The sequence below is a fragment of the Chanos chanos genome, chromosome 10, assembly GCF_902362185.1.
Source record: "Chanos chanos chromosome 10, fChaCha1.1, whole genome shotgun sequence".
NCBI classification, from domain to species: domain Eukaryota; kingdom Metazoa; phylum Chordata; class Actinopteri; order Gonorynchiformes; family Chanidae; genus Chanos; species Chanos chanos.
In genome coordinates this window covers 22,794,222-22,812,660 of record NC_044504.1, presented here as the reverse complement: position 1 = coordinate 22,812,660, position 18,439 = coordinate 22,794,222, and the positions used below count along the sequence as shown (strand labels likewise).

The 18,439-nt window shown below is 40.4% G+C and overlaps 1 protein-coding gene across 2 annotated transcripts in view; it reads right to left on the bottom strand.

Moving 5' to 3' along the window:
* The window catches only part of grid1a (glutamate receptor, ionotropic, delta 1a), a 183,455-nt gene extending 170,130 nt beyond the window's left edge, over positions 1 to 13,325 (bottom strand). The window contains exons 1-2 of one of the 2 annotated variants that reach the window (XM_030786758.1): positions 13,247 to 13,325; positions 10,571 to 10,726 (exon numbers count right to left, since the gene is read on the bottom strand). In XM_030786758.1, the coding sequence (XP_030642618.1) occupies positions 10,571 to 10,726; positions 13,247 to 13,325 (235 nt within the window). The remainder of the gene's footprint in view (positions 1 to 10,570; positions 10,727 to 13,246) is intronic. The other variant, XM_030786759.1, reaches the window with a different exon arrangement.
* Between the last annotated feature and the right edge of the window lie 5,114 nt (positions 13,326 to 18,439).

Sequence of the window (18,439 nt, the reverse complement as noted above, 5' to 3'; positions counted from 1 at the left end):
TGCAAAGAATCTTCAGAGCCAACTATGTGCATCTCATGAACAAGCAATCCTGGCATCCGAACTATGCATGGTGTGTATCTGTGTGTGTGTGTGTGTGTGTGTGTGTGTGTGTGTGTGTGTGTATAAAAGTGAGCTCTGTCCCCAGCACCCAGGAAAACATGCAAGCCTGTCCATGCAGCTCTGAAGACCCTCTCAGAAAACTGGCTGAGGTAACGGACACTGAGTCCAGCTGGAGGGTGAGGAGGAACAGCTGAGAGGAAGAGTTGGCTTGGTCTTGAAGGACACAGTTGCCAATACCACACATGCTAGGGGAGGATTTTATTAAAAAGTAAGATATGAAGGATGTTTCAAAAAGTGTGAATTCATTGTGCATTGCCTGTGCAGAACAGACACATATTGTAAGTTAGACTGCATTTAATTGCAAAATTTATGTGTCATTGTCTGGGTTTCAGGAAAAATATTGAACTTCAGCCTTCCACTGGCTGTGATAGTCCTTCAGGATCACATTTACAATTACCTCCAAACTTTCATCCTCATATATGTATTCACCAAGGCCCTTTCTTTGCTTGTGAGGCCATCTTGAGCATCATGTTTTATGATGCTTTTGTGTGTGTGTGTGTGTGTGTGTGTGTGTGTGTGTGTGTATTGTGAGGAGCAGATGTCCTCACTAGTACAGGAAAAATCTGGATGTGGTCTTCACCTTTTAAAAACCCCTCTGAGATAGATTGGGAAGTTAATTCTCAGAAGGAATAGTGCTAAACGATTTATTGGTTAGATAGAAGCTTCTCAGTTTAACACTAATGAAAAATGGTGGGCTCTACTAATATAGCCATGTGTGCGCGCAGGAGAGTTAGACAGTCATTTTGTTTTCAAGAGGAGCTCCACTTTGATGTGACATGGGATCTGTGTCCTGTTCCACTGTAGACACTCAAGCTCGCTGAAGATCACACAGAGGGAATTAGGCTCGATCTGACCTGAATTATTTACAAACTATCACCATATATAATTCATATATATGTGTGTGTGTGTATTCATAATGTAGAACATGTACATGTTAATGAGGTCCCCAGATTCCTGCAGTATTTAACAGCTGTTTAAGGCCTGTGACAGAACAGTGTGAATACACAGCCAGCAGCCAATGTAATATTCACACAGTCGTGCTGGGGACTGCTGGGCTAAGGAAGTGTGTGTGTGTGTGTGTGTGTGTGTGTGTGCCCCGACAATGAAAACAGCAGGTATTTCCACATGCAAAGATTGTTCATAAACAATATAATTAAGCAAGTCAGCTAGATGAAGAGAAAAGAGAGAAGGGATATGGAAAGTTGCAACGATTAGCAGAAAAAAAGCAAATACTCTGTGCTCTATCTGCTCTTTCTGAATGGCCATACAATCACAACTCTTCTCTAAGACTGCTTCTCACATACTTTACACTCACACCCACACACACACCCATGCATGCACACACACACACACACACACACACACACACACAAAGTCACACATGATATTCAAGTCAATGTACAACACAAATCCTTGTCTGCACATCCACAATACTGAGCCTTGGTTGCCAGAGTGTAAACTAGCCTACAATTTTCATTAACATTTATGTCAGCGTATTGGCATTGGTATGATATGCCAGATTTAACCAACGGATAAATATAGTTTAGTGAGATGGGGACAGAGAGAGAGAGAGAGAGAGAGAAAGAGAGCGAGAGAGAGAAAGAGAGCGAGAGAGAGAGAGAGAGAGAGAGAGAAAGCAATGCCTTCCACAGGTGACATGATGTGAGTCCTTCCTAAGAGGTAAGACAACACCAGACAGTGTACTGTTCTAGCAAGGAGAATCAGGAGGGGAAAATGATCCTGTACAGGAAGGCTGACCGTGGGTGTTCACATAATGGTGGGAAAATGACTGTGCTGAGCTGAGACAGAATAATTCAGAATAATTATCAATCATTGACATGAACATGTGCTCTTAAAGAGCCATGGATTTCTCATTCTTACTGCAGACATCCTACAAGTTCAGGCTCTCTTTCAATCCCCTGCACTTCCATAATTAATACCATTCATTTAAGTGGAGAGCTGTCCACCATAATGGAGTTTTAAAGGCTCCTTATAGAATGTGTGCTTACACACATATATACCTCACCAAGTATACCAAGTATATACCTCACCAACCTTTTATTCCCACTTTTATTTTAACATGCACAAAAATCAGGAAACTCTATTACAGCTGTAATGGCTGAGTATGAACTTTAATGACTATTACAGCTTTAATGGCTGAGTATGAGCTTTTTTTTGGGGGGGGGGGGGGTTTGTTTTGCTTTTTTTTGCTGTGTTTACCATGAAATGCTTGGGCTTTCTCTATCTCCCTCTCTCACCCTCATTTCCTTTTTCAGTGTTTATAAAGTGTGTGTTTTTGTTTGTTTGTTTGTTTGTTTGTTTGTTTGATAGCAGGTACTTGCATATTGCATATCAGAGAGAGGGAGCATTAAAAGCAGCTGATTTTTGTGAAATACAATGTAAATAAAGCACAGTAGTCATTTTCTTTGCTTATGATTTCCAAAACAATTCAATTTAGATACCCCAAAGGATCGAATTCTGATCTTGATTGTAATTCCAGTTTTCCACTGTACTGTAGTCCTTCTGAAGCAGAGGGCTGATGTATGTGGTGAAATGAAAATGTACATGAATGCTCTGATGTGTCTCTCTGTGGCAGAGACAATTCCAACATTCATTCTCCTCGCCTACATCATTTCTAAAATGCAAACATCTTCCTTAAGTGTACGTTCTTTCTCATATACAAACTTTCTAACACATCTCCTGTACAGACTACTTTATCTCTCTCTCAGAGGCAACAGTTCCTTAGGATTTGGGTTAATGTGACAAGTGAAGAATCTCAGTAGTGTCCATCAGTCTTTAATGGACTGTGGGTGTGAAGGCCCTGAAAGATTCTGACACACGTACATGAAATATTGTGAGATATATTACACTGACATACATGCATGCCCCGATGATCCATCACAAACACTCTGGCTCATCCAGCAGTCACACACACAAACTTTTTCACACATACACCACTACACATATACATACGTACACACACACACACACACACACACACACAAACAAACAAACACAAACACATAAATGGAATACATACGCTACACTGACATCCATGCATGTCTTAACAACCAATCACAAACATTTTGTCTCAAACAGTACATTACAGGTTACATTAGTGCTTGCTGGCAGTTTCTTAATCCATCAATATCTCATTAGGGAAAAGGGCTAAAAATATCAACCGTCTTTGCAGTGAGGAAAAGAAAGTGCTTGTTCATTTCAGATGAAACCCTAATGATCCTGTGACTGTTCGCAATGTGTAGAATGCCCCCTCCCCTTTTTCCCTCGAACGAGCCCTCTTAAGACAAAGAGCAAAAAGGTCCATAAAAATAGTTTCTGTTTAGAGCCAGAAAAAGAATCATTCTTTGCTTGTAATCAGTCTAACATGTCAACCGCATGTGCCATGCTTTCCGCCAACACGCAGCTTCCACAGACAGCTTGTTCACAAGGTTGTGCTTTCTCCTGGTGTTTATTACAGTTGAGCAGGAGATTATTTAAAGTCCAAAGGCTTTCACAGATGAAGATATTTCACATAAATCATACTTCTTTCTCTGAACAACTAAGCATCACTGGCAGGGCAGGCTCACTTTAAACTTTCTTTCATGTGAAAGATAACCATTACTTAAAACTTATTGACTTGTTTCATCAACATAGTCTTACCTTAAAACAACTTGTTGGGGATTTGATGTATTTCAAAATTTCCTTTTTTTTTCTAAGTCTCGGGACAGTACCCTTATCATTCTGAAAACAGTTGGTGCATAAGAAGACCACATTTCACCTAGTGAAAAGGCTGGTGTCATGCTCCTGTTGATAATGCTGAGACTTCCTCCAGGTGAAATGCACCAATAGAATTGTTTTAAAGCACCAGTAAAAAAAATTGTAACTTGATGAGTCTGTAGTTGACTGTGCAGCTTTGTAAGCTGCCCTTATGACATCAATTATGCAAGAATGTTATAACCTAACTGAATAAGTTACTACTACTAAACAAAGTTTGTGTGTGTGTGTGTGTGTGTGTGTATGAGTGTGAGTGTGTGCGTGCGTGTGTGCGTGCGTGTGCATGTGCATCTGTGTCTCCACTGCATAAGTTGTTTCTCATGAATGGTTAATCACTCTGTCATGTTCTGTGAATACACGTCATGCTTACGTTAGCTACGCATGATAAATAGCTTAACCAAAGTAGTACACTTCAAGAACAAAGAACAAGCACATTTAGTATCACATAGCGCATTATATGGAATAAAAATATAACACCCCCCGCACACACACGCGCGCGCACACACACAGACATATAAACACATACACATACTGTGACGAATGTGCCCCGCATCAGCCCAATGCTGGATTTTGGTGCCATTTCAGCACCACTCCCCAAGCCAGCAACTGGCCAGCTGAGGAATCAACAACAGAAGGAACATGAAGAGTCCAAACTACAACAAAGGCACATGTCGACAAGGCAGGAAAACTCTGAGGAGGCTTGGCTGGCGGCTCATCAAAGATCACACCTGTACCCCATGGATGATCATCAAAGAACAGCTAAAAGTGCCAGCCTGAGGGAGAGGGAAGGGCAGACAGACTTTGGAGGAAACCTGTGAGACTATGAGCTGCCTCCCAGGAGGAGTACCCCCAGGCGAGTGGTCCAGCGGAAAGGCCCTTGCCTATAACACAGGAACCCCGGGTCCAACTCCGAGGAAAGCTTGACCGTTGCCTGTCTAACATTCCCCCCCAAAAGCTGGTGAACAACACAAAGACCCTGCACAAGACCAGATCAATACATCACCACGCAGCTCCACTCCAACACCCCTAAGCACCAGATCAATGGCCAGAGCATCCTCCCAGAACATCCCCCCATGTGTTGTTTGCTCCACTGTGTGCAAAATAAGTCACCCCTCCCAGGGTTAAACAGCTGCATTACTCACATCTCCCCTGACAATACACACACAAATGGAGATTCTCCTTTAATTCATTTTAAGATTATGGAAATAGCATGCATAATTAGAAGATGAGAGTAGAGCATCCGTTTATTTAATTAGAAGGATAATGTCAAAGGCAGATTGGTCAGGGACTGCAAATCCAGGCCTTGACGTCACCGCTCTTGTTATGGTACCACTACATTACAAGAGCTTCAGCTGTACAAGAGATTAAAATGGCTTAAAATCTACCATCAGATAATTAACAATGTGTGAAAAATAGCATCCTTTTTCCTTTTCTCTCTCTTTCTCTCTCTCTCTCTCTCTCTCTCTGAATGAGTTGAATGGCTCGTAATGCTTTTATAACATAGATTTACATTAGATTTACATTTGTTTGTAATGAAGTTAAAAAGGACATTATTAATCATTTTTAACACAAAGAGGTAAGTATATTCAGTGAAATTTATTGATCATTACCCAGCTGCTATTTCAGGGGAATGATGAAATGAAAATGGTTAACAAGAGCAAGGGGGAAAAGAACAGAGACAGAGAACGAGAGAGAGAGAGAGAGAGAGAGAGAGAGAGAGAGAGAGAGAGAGAGAGAGAGAAAGATGATGATGATGATGATGATGATGATGATGATGTAAGGCTAGTTAATGGTAGTGTCACTGACAACCTTAAAAAACACTCAAGATATTACATTGCGTATGAACTACATTACTATACTGGCCTTCCACCAAAGAAAGTGACAGGTTTACAGAAATTCCAAAATTCCACATTGCACCTGGATCATTCACAAGTATGGCTCTACATAAATACAACAGATGGTCATCTTTGGTTTTCAATAAGAGACATCTAAAACATAGATCCCTCTGAAATGTGCATCCCGTCAGACCACTTACACAAAAGCAGTTAAGCTTTTTACACAAGTTGCAGGTGTTTAGAAGAAATGTCAAATGCCGAACTAATGAAACATTGAACAATTCTGCCATTAAGCAGGTTATGTGAACATAATGGCAAAACACAGTGGCCTTGAGATGAAGGAGAGTAGAGTAATGCCGTCGCTATGCGACACACTTAGATATACAAACACAGAAACCAGTTCAGGAAATGGAAAGAGAGAAAATTAAACACACAAAGATAGGTAGGTAGGTAGGTAAAAAGAGGGGTGTAGAGAGAGAGCGAGAGAGAGAGAGAGAGAGAGAGAGAGAGAGAGAGAGAGAGAGTGAGACTATTTCAGCTCAAGTACACTTAACTATATTTAAATGTTACTGGATGCTAGTGGTGACTTCTAATAGGAGTCTTGCATACAAAAGGGAATTTACTTACATAAGTTCACATAGTTCCACATAGCTCATTTCTGTAAGCACAGTATAAGGCAAAGTCTAATATTCCCAATATACTAGCTTCTCATTCCCTCATATAATTCTCTATTTCACCTTCCTTCAAACACACACACACACGCGCACACACACACACACACAAGCTACACATGTTAGATAGCTGTGTAGATAACTGTGGATAGAGCCCCCAGTGACTTTACCATGGGGGTCACTTTCATTTTGAATCTGTCAGCTCCGTTGCCCATACTGCACTGTAGGAAATGCCAAGTCCCATTTGCCCACTCAGACACGATGTGGATACTTTGCTAGGAAGACACCTGCAGTTCCAGAACATTCTGCACTGTCCTCATGTCCACATTCCTATGGCATAATTGACAAACTTAATCTGACCAGAGGCATTTAGTCAAAAACTGAATTGTAAATTTATGTACAAGGATAAACAACTTGACATTAGTAGTTCTTTAAAAATCAAACATGAATTTCAGTCAGTTAGTTAGTAGTTGTAGTGTTCAGTAGTAATGTTCAGCAGGAGTCAGGATAAAAACGGATGTTTTAGTAGGTGTCTTGTAGGTTCTGGTCATGGAGGAAACCCCGGCATTAAAGTTCCTTGGCCAGATCAGTGTGGAAATAATGAAATATTCTTGGCTTTACAAAGGGTGATGACCTATAAAAAATTACACACACATGGCTTAAGACCTCTTGGCTCAAACACACACACACACACACACACACACACACACAGACCTGATGATGTCTGGGGATGGCTGCTTGTGTGTTTGTTTGTACTAATGGGTAATTAGTAACTGTGCCCCCACAGGGCCGTAAAAGAAGGTGAGTTACACACAACTGGACTGCTGACACATGCCAGCTCCTCCAGACTTCCTTCCACCCCTCCTTCTTCTCCTCCTGTCCCCCTCCGTGCACCTCATGATGCTTTTTCACACTGTGTCCCTGAGCTGTTGTTTGAGGAAGATTTACAAACAAAGCTAATTACCTCTCAATGTCATTTACTCAGTTGGATTAAAGACATTAACACTTGTGTGATCTTACTGTTTAGAAGCAATGGGGTTAGAAATAGGTCATGTTCACAGACCATTGAGGGGCTGTGTGTGTGATCGCTCGTGTGTGTGTGTGTGTGTGTGTGAGTGTGTGTGAGTGTGTGTGTGTGTGTGTGTGTGTGTGCGCGTGTGTGTGCGTGCGTGTTCTCTGTGGGAGAAATGTGAACAAAAGAGCAGAGAGAAAGGTCATCCAAACCTAGCTGTCACTCAAGCACTTCTCCTTGCCATACCTCAGGGAGGTTAATTGACCTAAGAGATCCCCTACCAGCCAAACAGGAGCCCTTGCACTTCAGAGTCAGAGTCTAGCCAATCGATTCAAGACTTAGCACACTCTTAAAGTCAGAGCAACACTTTGCCCCAGTATAGGAAAGAGTGGTGCTTTATCCCCCAAACTCTTCAGAGGGCACATATGACCAATTAATTTCTGTGTTTCCTCTAAACTCACATTCCGATAGTTTCAACATATCATGGAGCTTATTGATTATGAATGACTAGAACAAGAAACACTACAATAGAAAAAAAAGACTCATGGTTACTCACCATGTCAAAAAACCATAGTTCTTTAGTATAGGTATTTTAAAATCGATTAATACTTACAATGCCATTATTATTTGTAAGAGGGCACTGTATCCCAGAGTTTTTATATCTGCTTTTACTCCAGTTAGTGTTGATTGATCAAAAAGTTTATACTCACTGCTATGGATTACAAAAACTCTAAGAGTTAAATTAAGACTGATAAACGTCCTGTTTATGCATAAAATTAAGCTTCATTTGGAAATAGAAATGAACATCAACATCCCACACACAAACCATTCTCTAAGTGCATCAGAGTCTGAGAATAAGGAGTCAATCCAAGATTTATCCCATTTTGATTTCCACTTGACCATTAGATCATTGTCTGACCTGGTCATCTGCAGTTTTAAAAGAACAAGAAATATAGTCAAATGGCCAAAACAGCAAATTCTACAATGCTCAAGTACATCAAAGTACGTCTTGAGCTGTGCTTTGATTAAACACTTAAAAAGTGATCAATAAAACTGCCTTTAGTTGTATCTAAAGCTACATTTCTGCATTTTCTGGATTCTTTTGAGGCGCTTTATTTCAGCTCAGTACAGTTAAAAAAAAAAAGAGAGTAACTCTTAAAGTAACATGAATCCTTCAGTACGTCTGGTATTTTCACCTTTGTTGTCAGAGTGTGAAGGAAAAAAGTCAACAACAATCGGTGCTGACAGATGATACAGCCACACGGTGTTCACCCAAATCAGGTTGACATCTGAACTTCTCACTGCTCATCTGTAAAGTTAGCTGCCCGTAACAAACGCCTGCTGTCATTTTTATTTCCACTGCAATGTTTGTGAGAGTTAAAGACCATCTGCGACATTTCTTGAACACTGAAGTACTTGGTGCATATTTTCAGAGACATTCCTCAAATATTTGGATTGGAGTAATGCAGAAGTTTTAAAAAAGGAAAAAAAATATATCTTTGCATTTTACACTTCAAATAGCTCTCGCTCCCAGAATTTCTCTCTCTATCTGATTTTTCCTATCTGAAGTTTGTGTTCTGATAACTGATTTGACAGTTGATTGTGAATGAACTTACAAAACACAGAGGCCAGTAGTGGATAAACCAGCCAAACACTTGATGTTGTTCTACTTGCCCACATGACTTGACAAGCATTATCCTAAAAATCAAAAGACTGACTTGATTCTGTCCCAGATCATTTCTCATTCACCGGGTGATTTTTGAAACCTATGTACACAGTTGCTCTCTAGTAACCTAAATAAATAAGTCTTGTAGACTAAATAAATAAGTACATAAATAAATAAATATATATATATATATATACGTGTGTGTGTGTGTGTGTGTGTGTGTGTGTGCGTGTGTGTATGGATGTATATAAATAGATCAATTTATCATTTGTTTATACATTCTGAGGTGCACCAATTAAATGACTTAAGATGAAGAGTTCACCAGATGCACGGTGAGGCAAGTGACAGAAAAATGTGGGAGGCTTAACTTGTCTTAACAATGAAGCCATATAGCCCTTAATGAGTGGCGATAAAGCGTGATACACTACATAGCATATTAACATTAATGTGATTTATATATGCTCAGCCAGCCTGAGGTGGGCTCTTGGTATGAGCTGTCAAATGCATAAGAACGCACTTAGAAAGCACAGGGGAAACATGTTGGCTAACACAGGAGCAATTCAAACTGCGCTGCCCTCCACTGCCAGTAAGAGTGTGTCAGGCTGTATTCCAGCCCAACATAATTGAAGAGACAACAAACCTTCTTCCTTAAAGTTCAGATGGAATATACTGTTTGGAAGTATTCACATGGCTCAAAAAAGCTGTAAATGAAAACGAATAAAAAAAAAATCATAATGATGCAAGCGAGCATTGATTACTAGAAACTAGTAGGAGCAATTAAAAGAAAATATGTCACCATCCAAAAATATCCTCTTGATTTTATGTTTTAAAAAGTGAAAGTTTTTGAAGTGTTTTTGAACACAGACTGCATGCAAAGGAAAAAGGAAACATTTGTTCCTAAATCCACAAAATATAAGCACTATATGACATAATTCTGTTTCCTGTACAGCTCCTATTTACTCAGCTGTTGCTGTTTTGGTTCTGCTTACATACCTTTGGGACTGCGGTGATTTGGGAGAGTTAAGGTCAACTTTATGACTCAGTGCTTCCACCTAGCTTTGTCTGTACAAAACACAAAGTGCATAACACAACCACATCTAAGTGCTCTCTAAAATGATGACGGATAAAATGAGTGAAGTTGTTCGTGCATCAGTGAGTGTGTTTGCATGTATGTGAATGTATGTGTCCACAACGTCTGAACTATCTTTCTCACTTAAAAAAAAAAAATTAACTTGCTCAGTAAATGAAAAGAAAGAAAAGCATCTTGAAACCAAGCGCTAACTCTACAACACGGACATTTTTCACCAACAAAGTTGGATTAGATAGCGAACAATACGAGCAACCCCTGCAGATTCCCGGCACAGCTGACGTCAGAGCTCATGAGAAACAATGGTTTGAGCGAAAACAACCAAGCCTGGTGAGTGCCATAATGATAAATTGAAAGGCGGCCCGATAATCAATAAACGAAAAGATCCAGTTGTCGTTCTCTCACCTTCTTGCACCGCTTGAAAAGGATTGTTAGGTTCGATGAGTTTGATGGAATGGGTGATCCTCTCGCTCTGTAGGATGTCGTCATTCAAGCTCAAGTCTGAAATGGCAAGCTGGAACACTTCATCGTCCCGTATGGCATTCTGCTCGAAAATAGCACCTACGGGGAAAGTAGAAAAATCGATACTCAGCGCAAAAAAGAAAATTGTTCTTTGATTACACAGCAACTGTGATGCACGAATAGTGCAAAATTGCCTTCTAAATCCTAGGTCCGTTTTCCGACTGGACTCAAGATAAACTTTTTATTCAGGTGCAAAACCTAGTTAGGAGCAATTGGTAGACGCATAAGAAGATACGTTTCATACAAATCAATTTCCAGCATGTATACAATTTCAGAGTAATCTCTAGCGTGTAAATGTCTATAGGCTATGGCATATTTTCGGCCATAGTGTCTTTTAGGACTTTGTCTGATATAAGACCTTATTTTCAGTGATTGGGGTGTGGCACTAACTGGGATTGGATAATTTATTTAATGAATGTTTTATTAGACACTGAGTGTGCGGTTCATTTCATCGGTGCACTTTCAGTGTAGAATTAACGGTGTCACCAAGTAGATCAACATCAAGGTTACGTGTAGAAAAAAACGCACACAACTAAAAGGAATCGTCTGTACTCTTACCCTTCTGACTAGTATGAGAATTTGATTAGCCGTTAGTGGCGAATAGTACTCCAGAACAGTAGAACTTGATCGATAGTGCTGATTTGCGCGCGATGATATGCAAGTGCCTTTTGATGGTTCATGGTATCGTCTCACAGAGGTTATAGAGAGATACATGGAAAAGATACGCTTCACGATAACTGCTAACATAAGTTATTTATGAGCATTCGTCCGCCAATGATTAACAACAACAAAAACTACTTTTGAGTGGCTTCCAGGGCCTAACCGTTCAAATGAGATTACAAATGCAAGGTATATGATATTCGATTTGCCGTTTTAGTTGTTGATATTACACATTGATAAAGTGGCTGTTGAAGAGTAAGCTTTTGTTGTCAAATCACTGCGAAAAGCCGCCTCCGAAAATTCATGTGAGAAAAGAATGGTTACACACACACACACACACACACACACAAACATTTTTCAGTCATAAAATGCCGTTAAAGGCTTCAAAACGCAGCCAGATGTATTTTTTCAGGTTACACAGGTTATAACGAGAAACAAACTGTCCAGCTTTGTTGTTAAACGCATGTCTTTCATTAAGTAAGGCATCCTTTCCTCCCAAGTAAACCTGTTCTTTCTCGGTTAAGAGAAAGTATAACAAGCATATTATCATAAAGACAGTAGATTTCATGTTCTCATGAGACACATTTTCAGATGTTACTTCACATTATAATAAAATTATGAGAACAACAACAACAATAATAATGAAAATAATAAAAATCAGAACAAACAGGGTTCCAGCCTGCTTCACTGCTTGGACCCCTAATAAAACGTCTGTGATTACTCTAATATGTATACGGTCCGGGGGTGCTATAGGTACGTTTGCAAGGCAAGTAGGCTTGCCACACATACGAGAGCTTTTTGGCAATTAGAGAAATCAACAGAAAACGAATCAATAGATCAACAAAAAACTGAAATAGAATAAATAGTGGAGATATGTGTGTGTGTGTGTGTGTGTGTGTGTGTGTGTGTGTGTGTGTGTGTGTGTGTGTGTGTGTTCTCCAGTGAGATATTTCCAAACTATCATACCACAAAATCAGTCTTTCTTTCGGAGTACATTTGGATGATTTTTTGGAAACTTGGTCTTCATATCTAAACCTGGCACTCTCTAATTGCGTTCATAGGTGCAACGCAAAGCAATTCTCTCCCAAGCCCTGATGCCAAAAAGGACAGAATGCAGTACAATGATTGTGCGTTCAGGAAGCTAACCCCATCATTATACCGTTGAGCTCACCCCCCACACCGGCATTCGTGACAGGGAACCAAACGGCCACCCAACTAAAGAACGAGACACCTGGTCCCGGTGGGAGTATGTGTTACGAGTCAAAGAGGATACACAAACATGAGCAAAGATTTATCACTTGGGTTTGTGCGCACGGGCGCGGATTAAAATTTTGATCACGTTCGCTTGAAAGTTCAGACTTAGACCTTGGGAGGGGGGCGCAAGACTTAACCCTCTATCTCACAGACGCCTTTCACTCAGAGAAGTCCATGATGCAAGACATTGGAATATTTAAAGTCATTCGTTGTCCTGACAAATCTATATACCGCTAATTTACACGAGGATCATTGCACCGAGTGGTAATGTTACATTTTAAACCACTGTCTCTCCAGAAATACCGCTGTCAGTCGTCATGTTCACATCATCGTTACACAGACGGAAAATGGTGCACAATACAATCACGTCAGAGTTATACGACAAAGTTCTAGTTCTGTTGCTCTATTTTGCCACTAGCTACAGGTACATATTACTGTCTTTTTAGTTGGCACTAATACAACATCTTGCAGTCGTTGGCTACCAAATAAGCACCTCCACACTTAAGATGCATCACAACGGTCCTCACTGCACAGTTAGGCAACAGAACGACCCCCGTGATTTCAGCTTGCCCGTGAGTGTGGTGGAGCTCAATGAACCGGGCTGTTCATTAGCATGTCCGCTCCGGAGCCTCACGGGAACCTTACCGATGTGTATGATGGAGTCCGCTCGCGCTGAGTGGCACTGCAGAATCCACAAAGAGAGACAGATCACTAGCAGCTCCATCTTTGGAGTTCATCCGACACTCTTATCCACGCGTCCAGAACGTTCCCAAAATCCAGACTGGAACTGGAAAAATATCCTCAGAAAGAGAGATGCTGAGAAAAATAGGAAAACACAAGAACCGCGAAGAGCTGGAAAGCGCTGATGGCTAGGAAGAGGACCACACTCTCAAGGGGAGGGGATAGAATTGAGGAGAAGGGAGAGAGAGAAAGACACAGCGTGTACACGAGGATGAAGAGTCTGACAAAACCACGACAGGCTGTTCAAACGCAGCTAGTAAGTCCGCCAGTTCCTTTCCTCGCACAGCACAGAACTCTCACTGTGGCTCAGATACAGCAAACTGCGAAGCAGAGAAAGACTCTCTCTCTCTCTCTCTCTCTCTCTCTCTCTCTCTCTCTCTCTCTCTCTCTCTCTCTCTCTCTCTCTCTCTCTCTCTTTTTAACACACGCATACACACACCTTGCAAACGGCAGGATAGGTTGCTTTTGTTGTCTCTTTCTCACATCATGTGAGTGAAGATTTCACGTATCAAACCAGGAAAACCAGGAGGGGGAAATCGACTAAAACTTGAAATTTTGTCCTTGAGTTCCTTGAGTCAGGTTAAAGGATATATGTAAGATCATCTTGATAGCCCTGAACATGGAAGTTCCTCAGGAATTGACCTAAAATAAGAGAGCCACCCTACAACAACCCAACTGGCGTTGTAAAACGACATAAATCAAGAGAATTCTTTTTGGAAAGTGTACGTCAAATTGGATGCGCTTTCGGAAAGCTGGAGTTGTAGCCGGAGGGGTGTGTATGTGTGTGTGTGTGTGTGTGTGTGCGTGCGTGCGTGCGTACGCGCGGGGGGGAGGGGGTCGCGGTGTTTTCATTTTCCCTGCCGATGTTTAAGAGACAGAGAAGTCTACGAAAACAATATATTCTTACAAGTGAGAGGACGAGGCAACTGAGAAACTGTGAACTACTCTTCTTTAAATTGGTGGGATGAGCACGACTCAGATGAGATGAGCTCTCTTTCGTTCTCTGTCGATGTTCTAGGTAGCGTGGCAGCTATGGAGAACTCAGAAAACAGAAAATGGACACAAGTGTGCTTTTTTGAACGGCTTGATAAAGGAGCAAGTAAGCCTTCACACTTGAAAAACTAATCGTTGTGGTAAACATCTGAAAGTCCGTTGTGTCGTGCACCAGGACATTCGTAATCAATGCTAATTGTTAATAAAACAAAATGTGCTGTATATACCGCTGATTTCAATGTTGAGTTACGTTGGAGAGGTGCCTCCACGTTTAAAACAATTTGCTTCAAGAGAGGAGAGCATTTATCAGAGAATGCTTCGCGCAAAGGGACGAATATCACAGGATATTCTTTACCTTACAATTAAAGGATATTTCTTGCGATAACTCAATCAGAAATATCTCTTAATTGTTTGGTTAAGGCTATCAGGTCGCAAACTTTCAGCACCATTGGACTGTGGACAGCGATATCGCCAACTGTCTATGTCGTCGGTATGCCCAATCAGGGTTTCCCATACATCTAAAATTGAATGCGTTTGTGCGCTTCATGATGGTCAACCAGTATCGGAAAGACTCGAAAGACTTACGGATTTCAGTGCTTCCTCACAGTATCTCCTCGAGTCTCAGATAAACATGACTTACATCTGACTTATATATCGAGTATTGTTATACTGGGGCGTGACAAACTTTCGCCACAGATGTGGAGTGAATTTAGAAGGACAACTGGGAATGTTGCCAGGGCTGATTTGATATGGGAGGTTTAAATGGATGTCTATGCTGTGTTTTAGTCCCATGATCTTTTTAAACATAATATATATATATATATATATATATATATATATATATATATATATATATATATATATATATAATTTTTATAATTTATTTTGCTACTGTTCCTGCATTTGTGACGCTGCTTATTGTAAACGCATGTAAATTATATTCTTGTTCGTTAAACTACTAATCCCTAGTAAAAGCAGTTATTAAGTGAGAGAGCCCCCTGGGTAAATGGCGTAAAAACACTGGATCCGAACCAACCATTTCATTCGCGGGCCTCCTCACAAAAATCTACTGGAAACTTCCTCTTGTGTCTTAATCTAATTAGCACTGACAGTGAAACGTTCGCTTTCACAGATGGTTGGTTTTCTGCTGCGTGCAATATGATATCGTGATATTTAAGAGTTTTAATCTGTTCACTGAGCCGCTGGCAGAGTGATGATGGTCGGAGCGCCCTCCAGGTCCACAGGCGTCTCTTGGGACGTCCGTTTCGAATCACTGGCCACGTACATAGCGCCCCTGCTTGCCATAGAAGCGCACTGCAGTCTTTTGTTTAATCGCCATCAACGTTCAAATATGAGTGAGTGTGTGTGTGCGTGTGTGTGTGATGGGGAAGGAGAGAGAGAGAGAGAGAGAGCGGTCAGTTGCTACTCCTTCTTCTCTATATCCATCCACTGATTTATCATTCTTTTCAAATGGTAAAACCTGCAACCAGGAGCAACATGTACGCTGTGAGCATGATACACACACACACACACACACACACACACACACACACATATAAATATACACTGAAGCACCATATATATATGTGTGTATGTGTGTGTGTGGGTCTGTACGTCAGGGACTGTGGTTGGGAGGTTGAAAGAAAAAGAAACAGAGAGGGAAATTTCGAAATAGAGAACACTCAGTGTGTCTCCGTCCATTCCTTCAGCCCGCTAAATTCAATTTATTAAGCATTTGATGACCAGCTGTTTGGTTTTATTCATGTCTTCCAGTGGTGTGCTTCAGGAAAAATGATTCTGTCAGAAACCGCATAGAAATGAAATGAATAACAAATGCTCGACTGCATTGTTGTTTCTAGGTGTGTTAAGCAATGGAAAGCAAGTTCTTCAACAAACTTAAGCAATTTGACTGTATTAAACCAGACCCTATAACAATATATATATCACACAGGCATAGTAATAGCTGGGTTTCAGTAAATGCGTTATTCAGTGAACAGTGAGCACAAGCTATACAGTTGTAACATAATTGTCTGACCACTTGGTAAATTTATAAGTCATCCTTGCCTGGCACTAAATGGGAACCATTTTCTCATTGGAAGGAGTCTGCAGTGTGTGGATGCATCAGTACTCAGTTTATCTCCATCAACTTAATCAGATACTGCCTTCAATTTAAATCTCATTTCTGATTCTCATCTGTTTGCTGTGTCACCTTAAACAAATTTTGGTGTAGTATGTGTGTTTATCACTAAAGACATGATGTGGGAAATAAAATGTGTGACAGTGTGACTGAATATTAGTCATTTATCATTCAGCATTATGTACAAGGCCACAAATCTGCACTCTTTCAACCTTTTTGCCATCAGAAATCACACGAGAGCAGAGGGCCTGACAGTGTGCGTGGGTGTGTGTGTGTGTGTGTGTGAATGGGGTTAAATCCACTCCGTGTGTGAAATGTGCTTCACAATGCTGTGTATCCACCATATATACATATCAGTCACAATAAACACCTCTGAACGTACAGAGAATGAAAGAGTGACAGATACCACTATACACAACAATTGAACATATGAAGATAATCAGACAAGATATGAAGAAGCCCTCCAAATCACTCATTCTTCAATAATATATTCTATGTCTTTTTCTAATAGGATGTTATGAGACAAAAGACCAGTCTAAAAACATCTCACCCAAAAATCATCATAAGGTGGTTGGAATCCAAGAAAGAGACATTCATCTGATCATTTACTTAATTTTTAAATATGAATTAAGTGAAAAGTCGCTTTTTTATGTTCCATTAAAATCAAAGGTATGCTCCTTAATGGACGCATAAAAGCACACATACTCACAAACCATTTAACTGATTTGTGAGAGGGGAAAGATGCTTATTTATAGGAAAAGACAAAGTCACATCTAGCAACTGAAGCACTATGGGGGTAATAAATAAATTCTGCCGTTTGAATAGATTAGACTTGCAAGTCTGTCCTCTTTGCAGTCAAGGGAAATTTCTTTAGCCCTCCGCCAGCCCAACAATTCTCTTTGTTTTGTCTCACAAACTTGTACACTACACTGGGGCCTGTGGACTGACAAATTATTTCAATATACAATGTTTGTATATTAAATGTGTGACTTTATGTCTTGTAAATGTATATGGTCCATTCATGGATTAAAGAGGTTCAAGAAGTAAATAGGAAAGCTTGTCTGAATGCTTCATGTGTTCGCTGACATGAGTGCGTTTTCAGTTGTTCAGCGCAGATATTATTTATGTAAAGTCACATACAAATTCCTTAATTGAAAATTCCTCTTTATCTGTTACAGCAGGTTATATGATAGGAACTTACTTGCTTTACGTGTGCTGGAGACAAGAGGCAAGGAGAGCAAAGAGATCTGCAACACATTCATTGTGAACATCAACAAGAGAGGTATATAAAAAGTGCAGAAAGTAACAGAGAAAGATTCCTCTTAATCCCTGTGAAAAACAGTAGACACCTTCCATGCTTACCTAGATCCTTCTTAATCCCTGTGAAAAACAACAGGTATCTACAAGACTACACCAGATTCTCTAAACATATCTGTATACTGCACAGTGCCAAGCAAAAAGAAAAGGCAAAAGTTCACAGTACAGCTAAAATGGCCTGCTGTCCATTCAGCACTACAAAGAATCATGGAAGAAACTGAATGGAGATCAGCACCTTGGACAGTTACTTCACTTATGACTGATCTCACACCGACCTTATGATGCCTTTTAAGGGAACCCTAATCAAATAATACTACTTATGCTGTGACTCATGAGTAATATAAATGAAGGCTGTTTGCTTTATTTCATAGCATGTTTACCCTTCATGCTGGAGGGACCAATACAGCATAATAGCTTCCTGAAATGGTAATTAGCTGACAAAGATCACTGTCACGCTACCATAATGAGTGTGTTTGGAGTAAACACACACACACACTCACATATTCATGTGAATGGTAAGAGTCACTAGGCATGTGTGCATTTTAAGGGAAAGTTCTTGTGTTTATTAAGATTCAGTGGAGAATTGTGGATTAAAGATGAATTTCTGTTGATGCACCATTACACTGCGAAGGCCATGTATGCATGAGCTA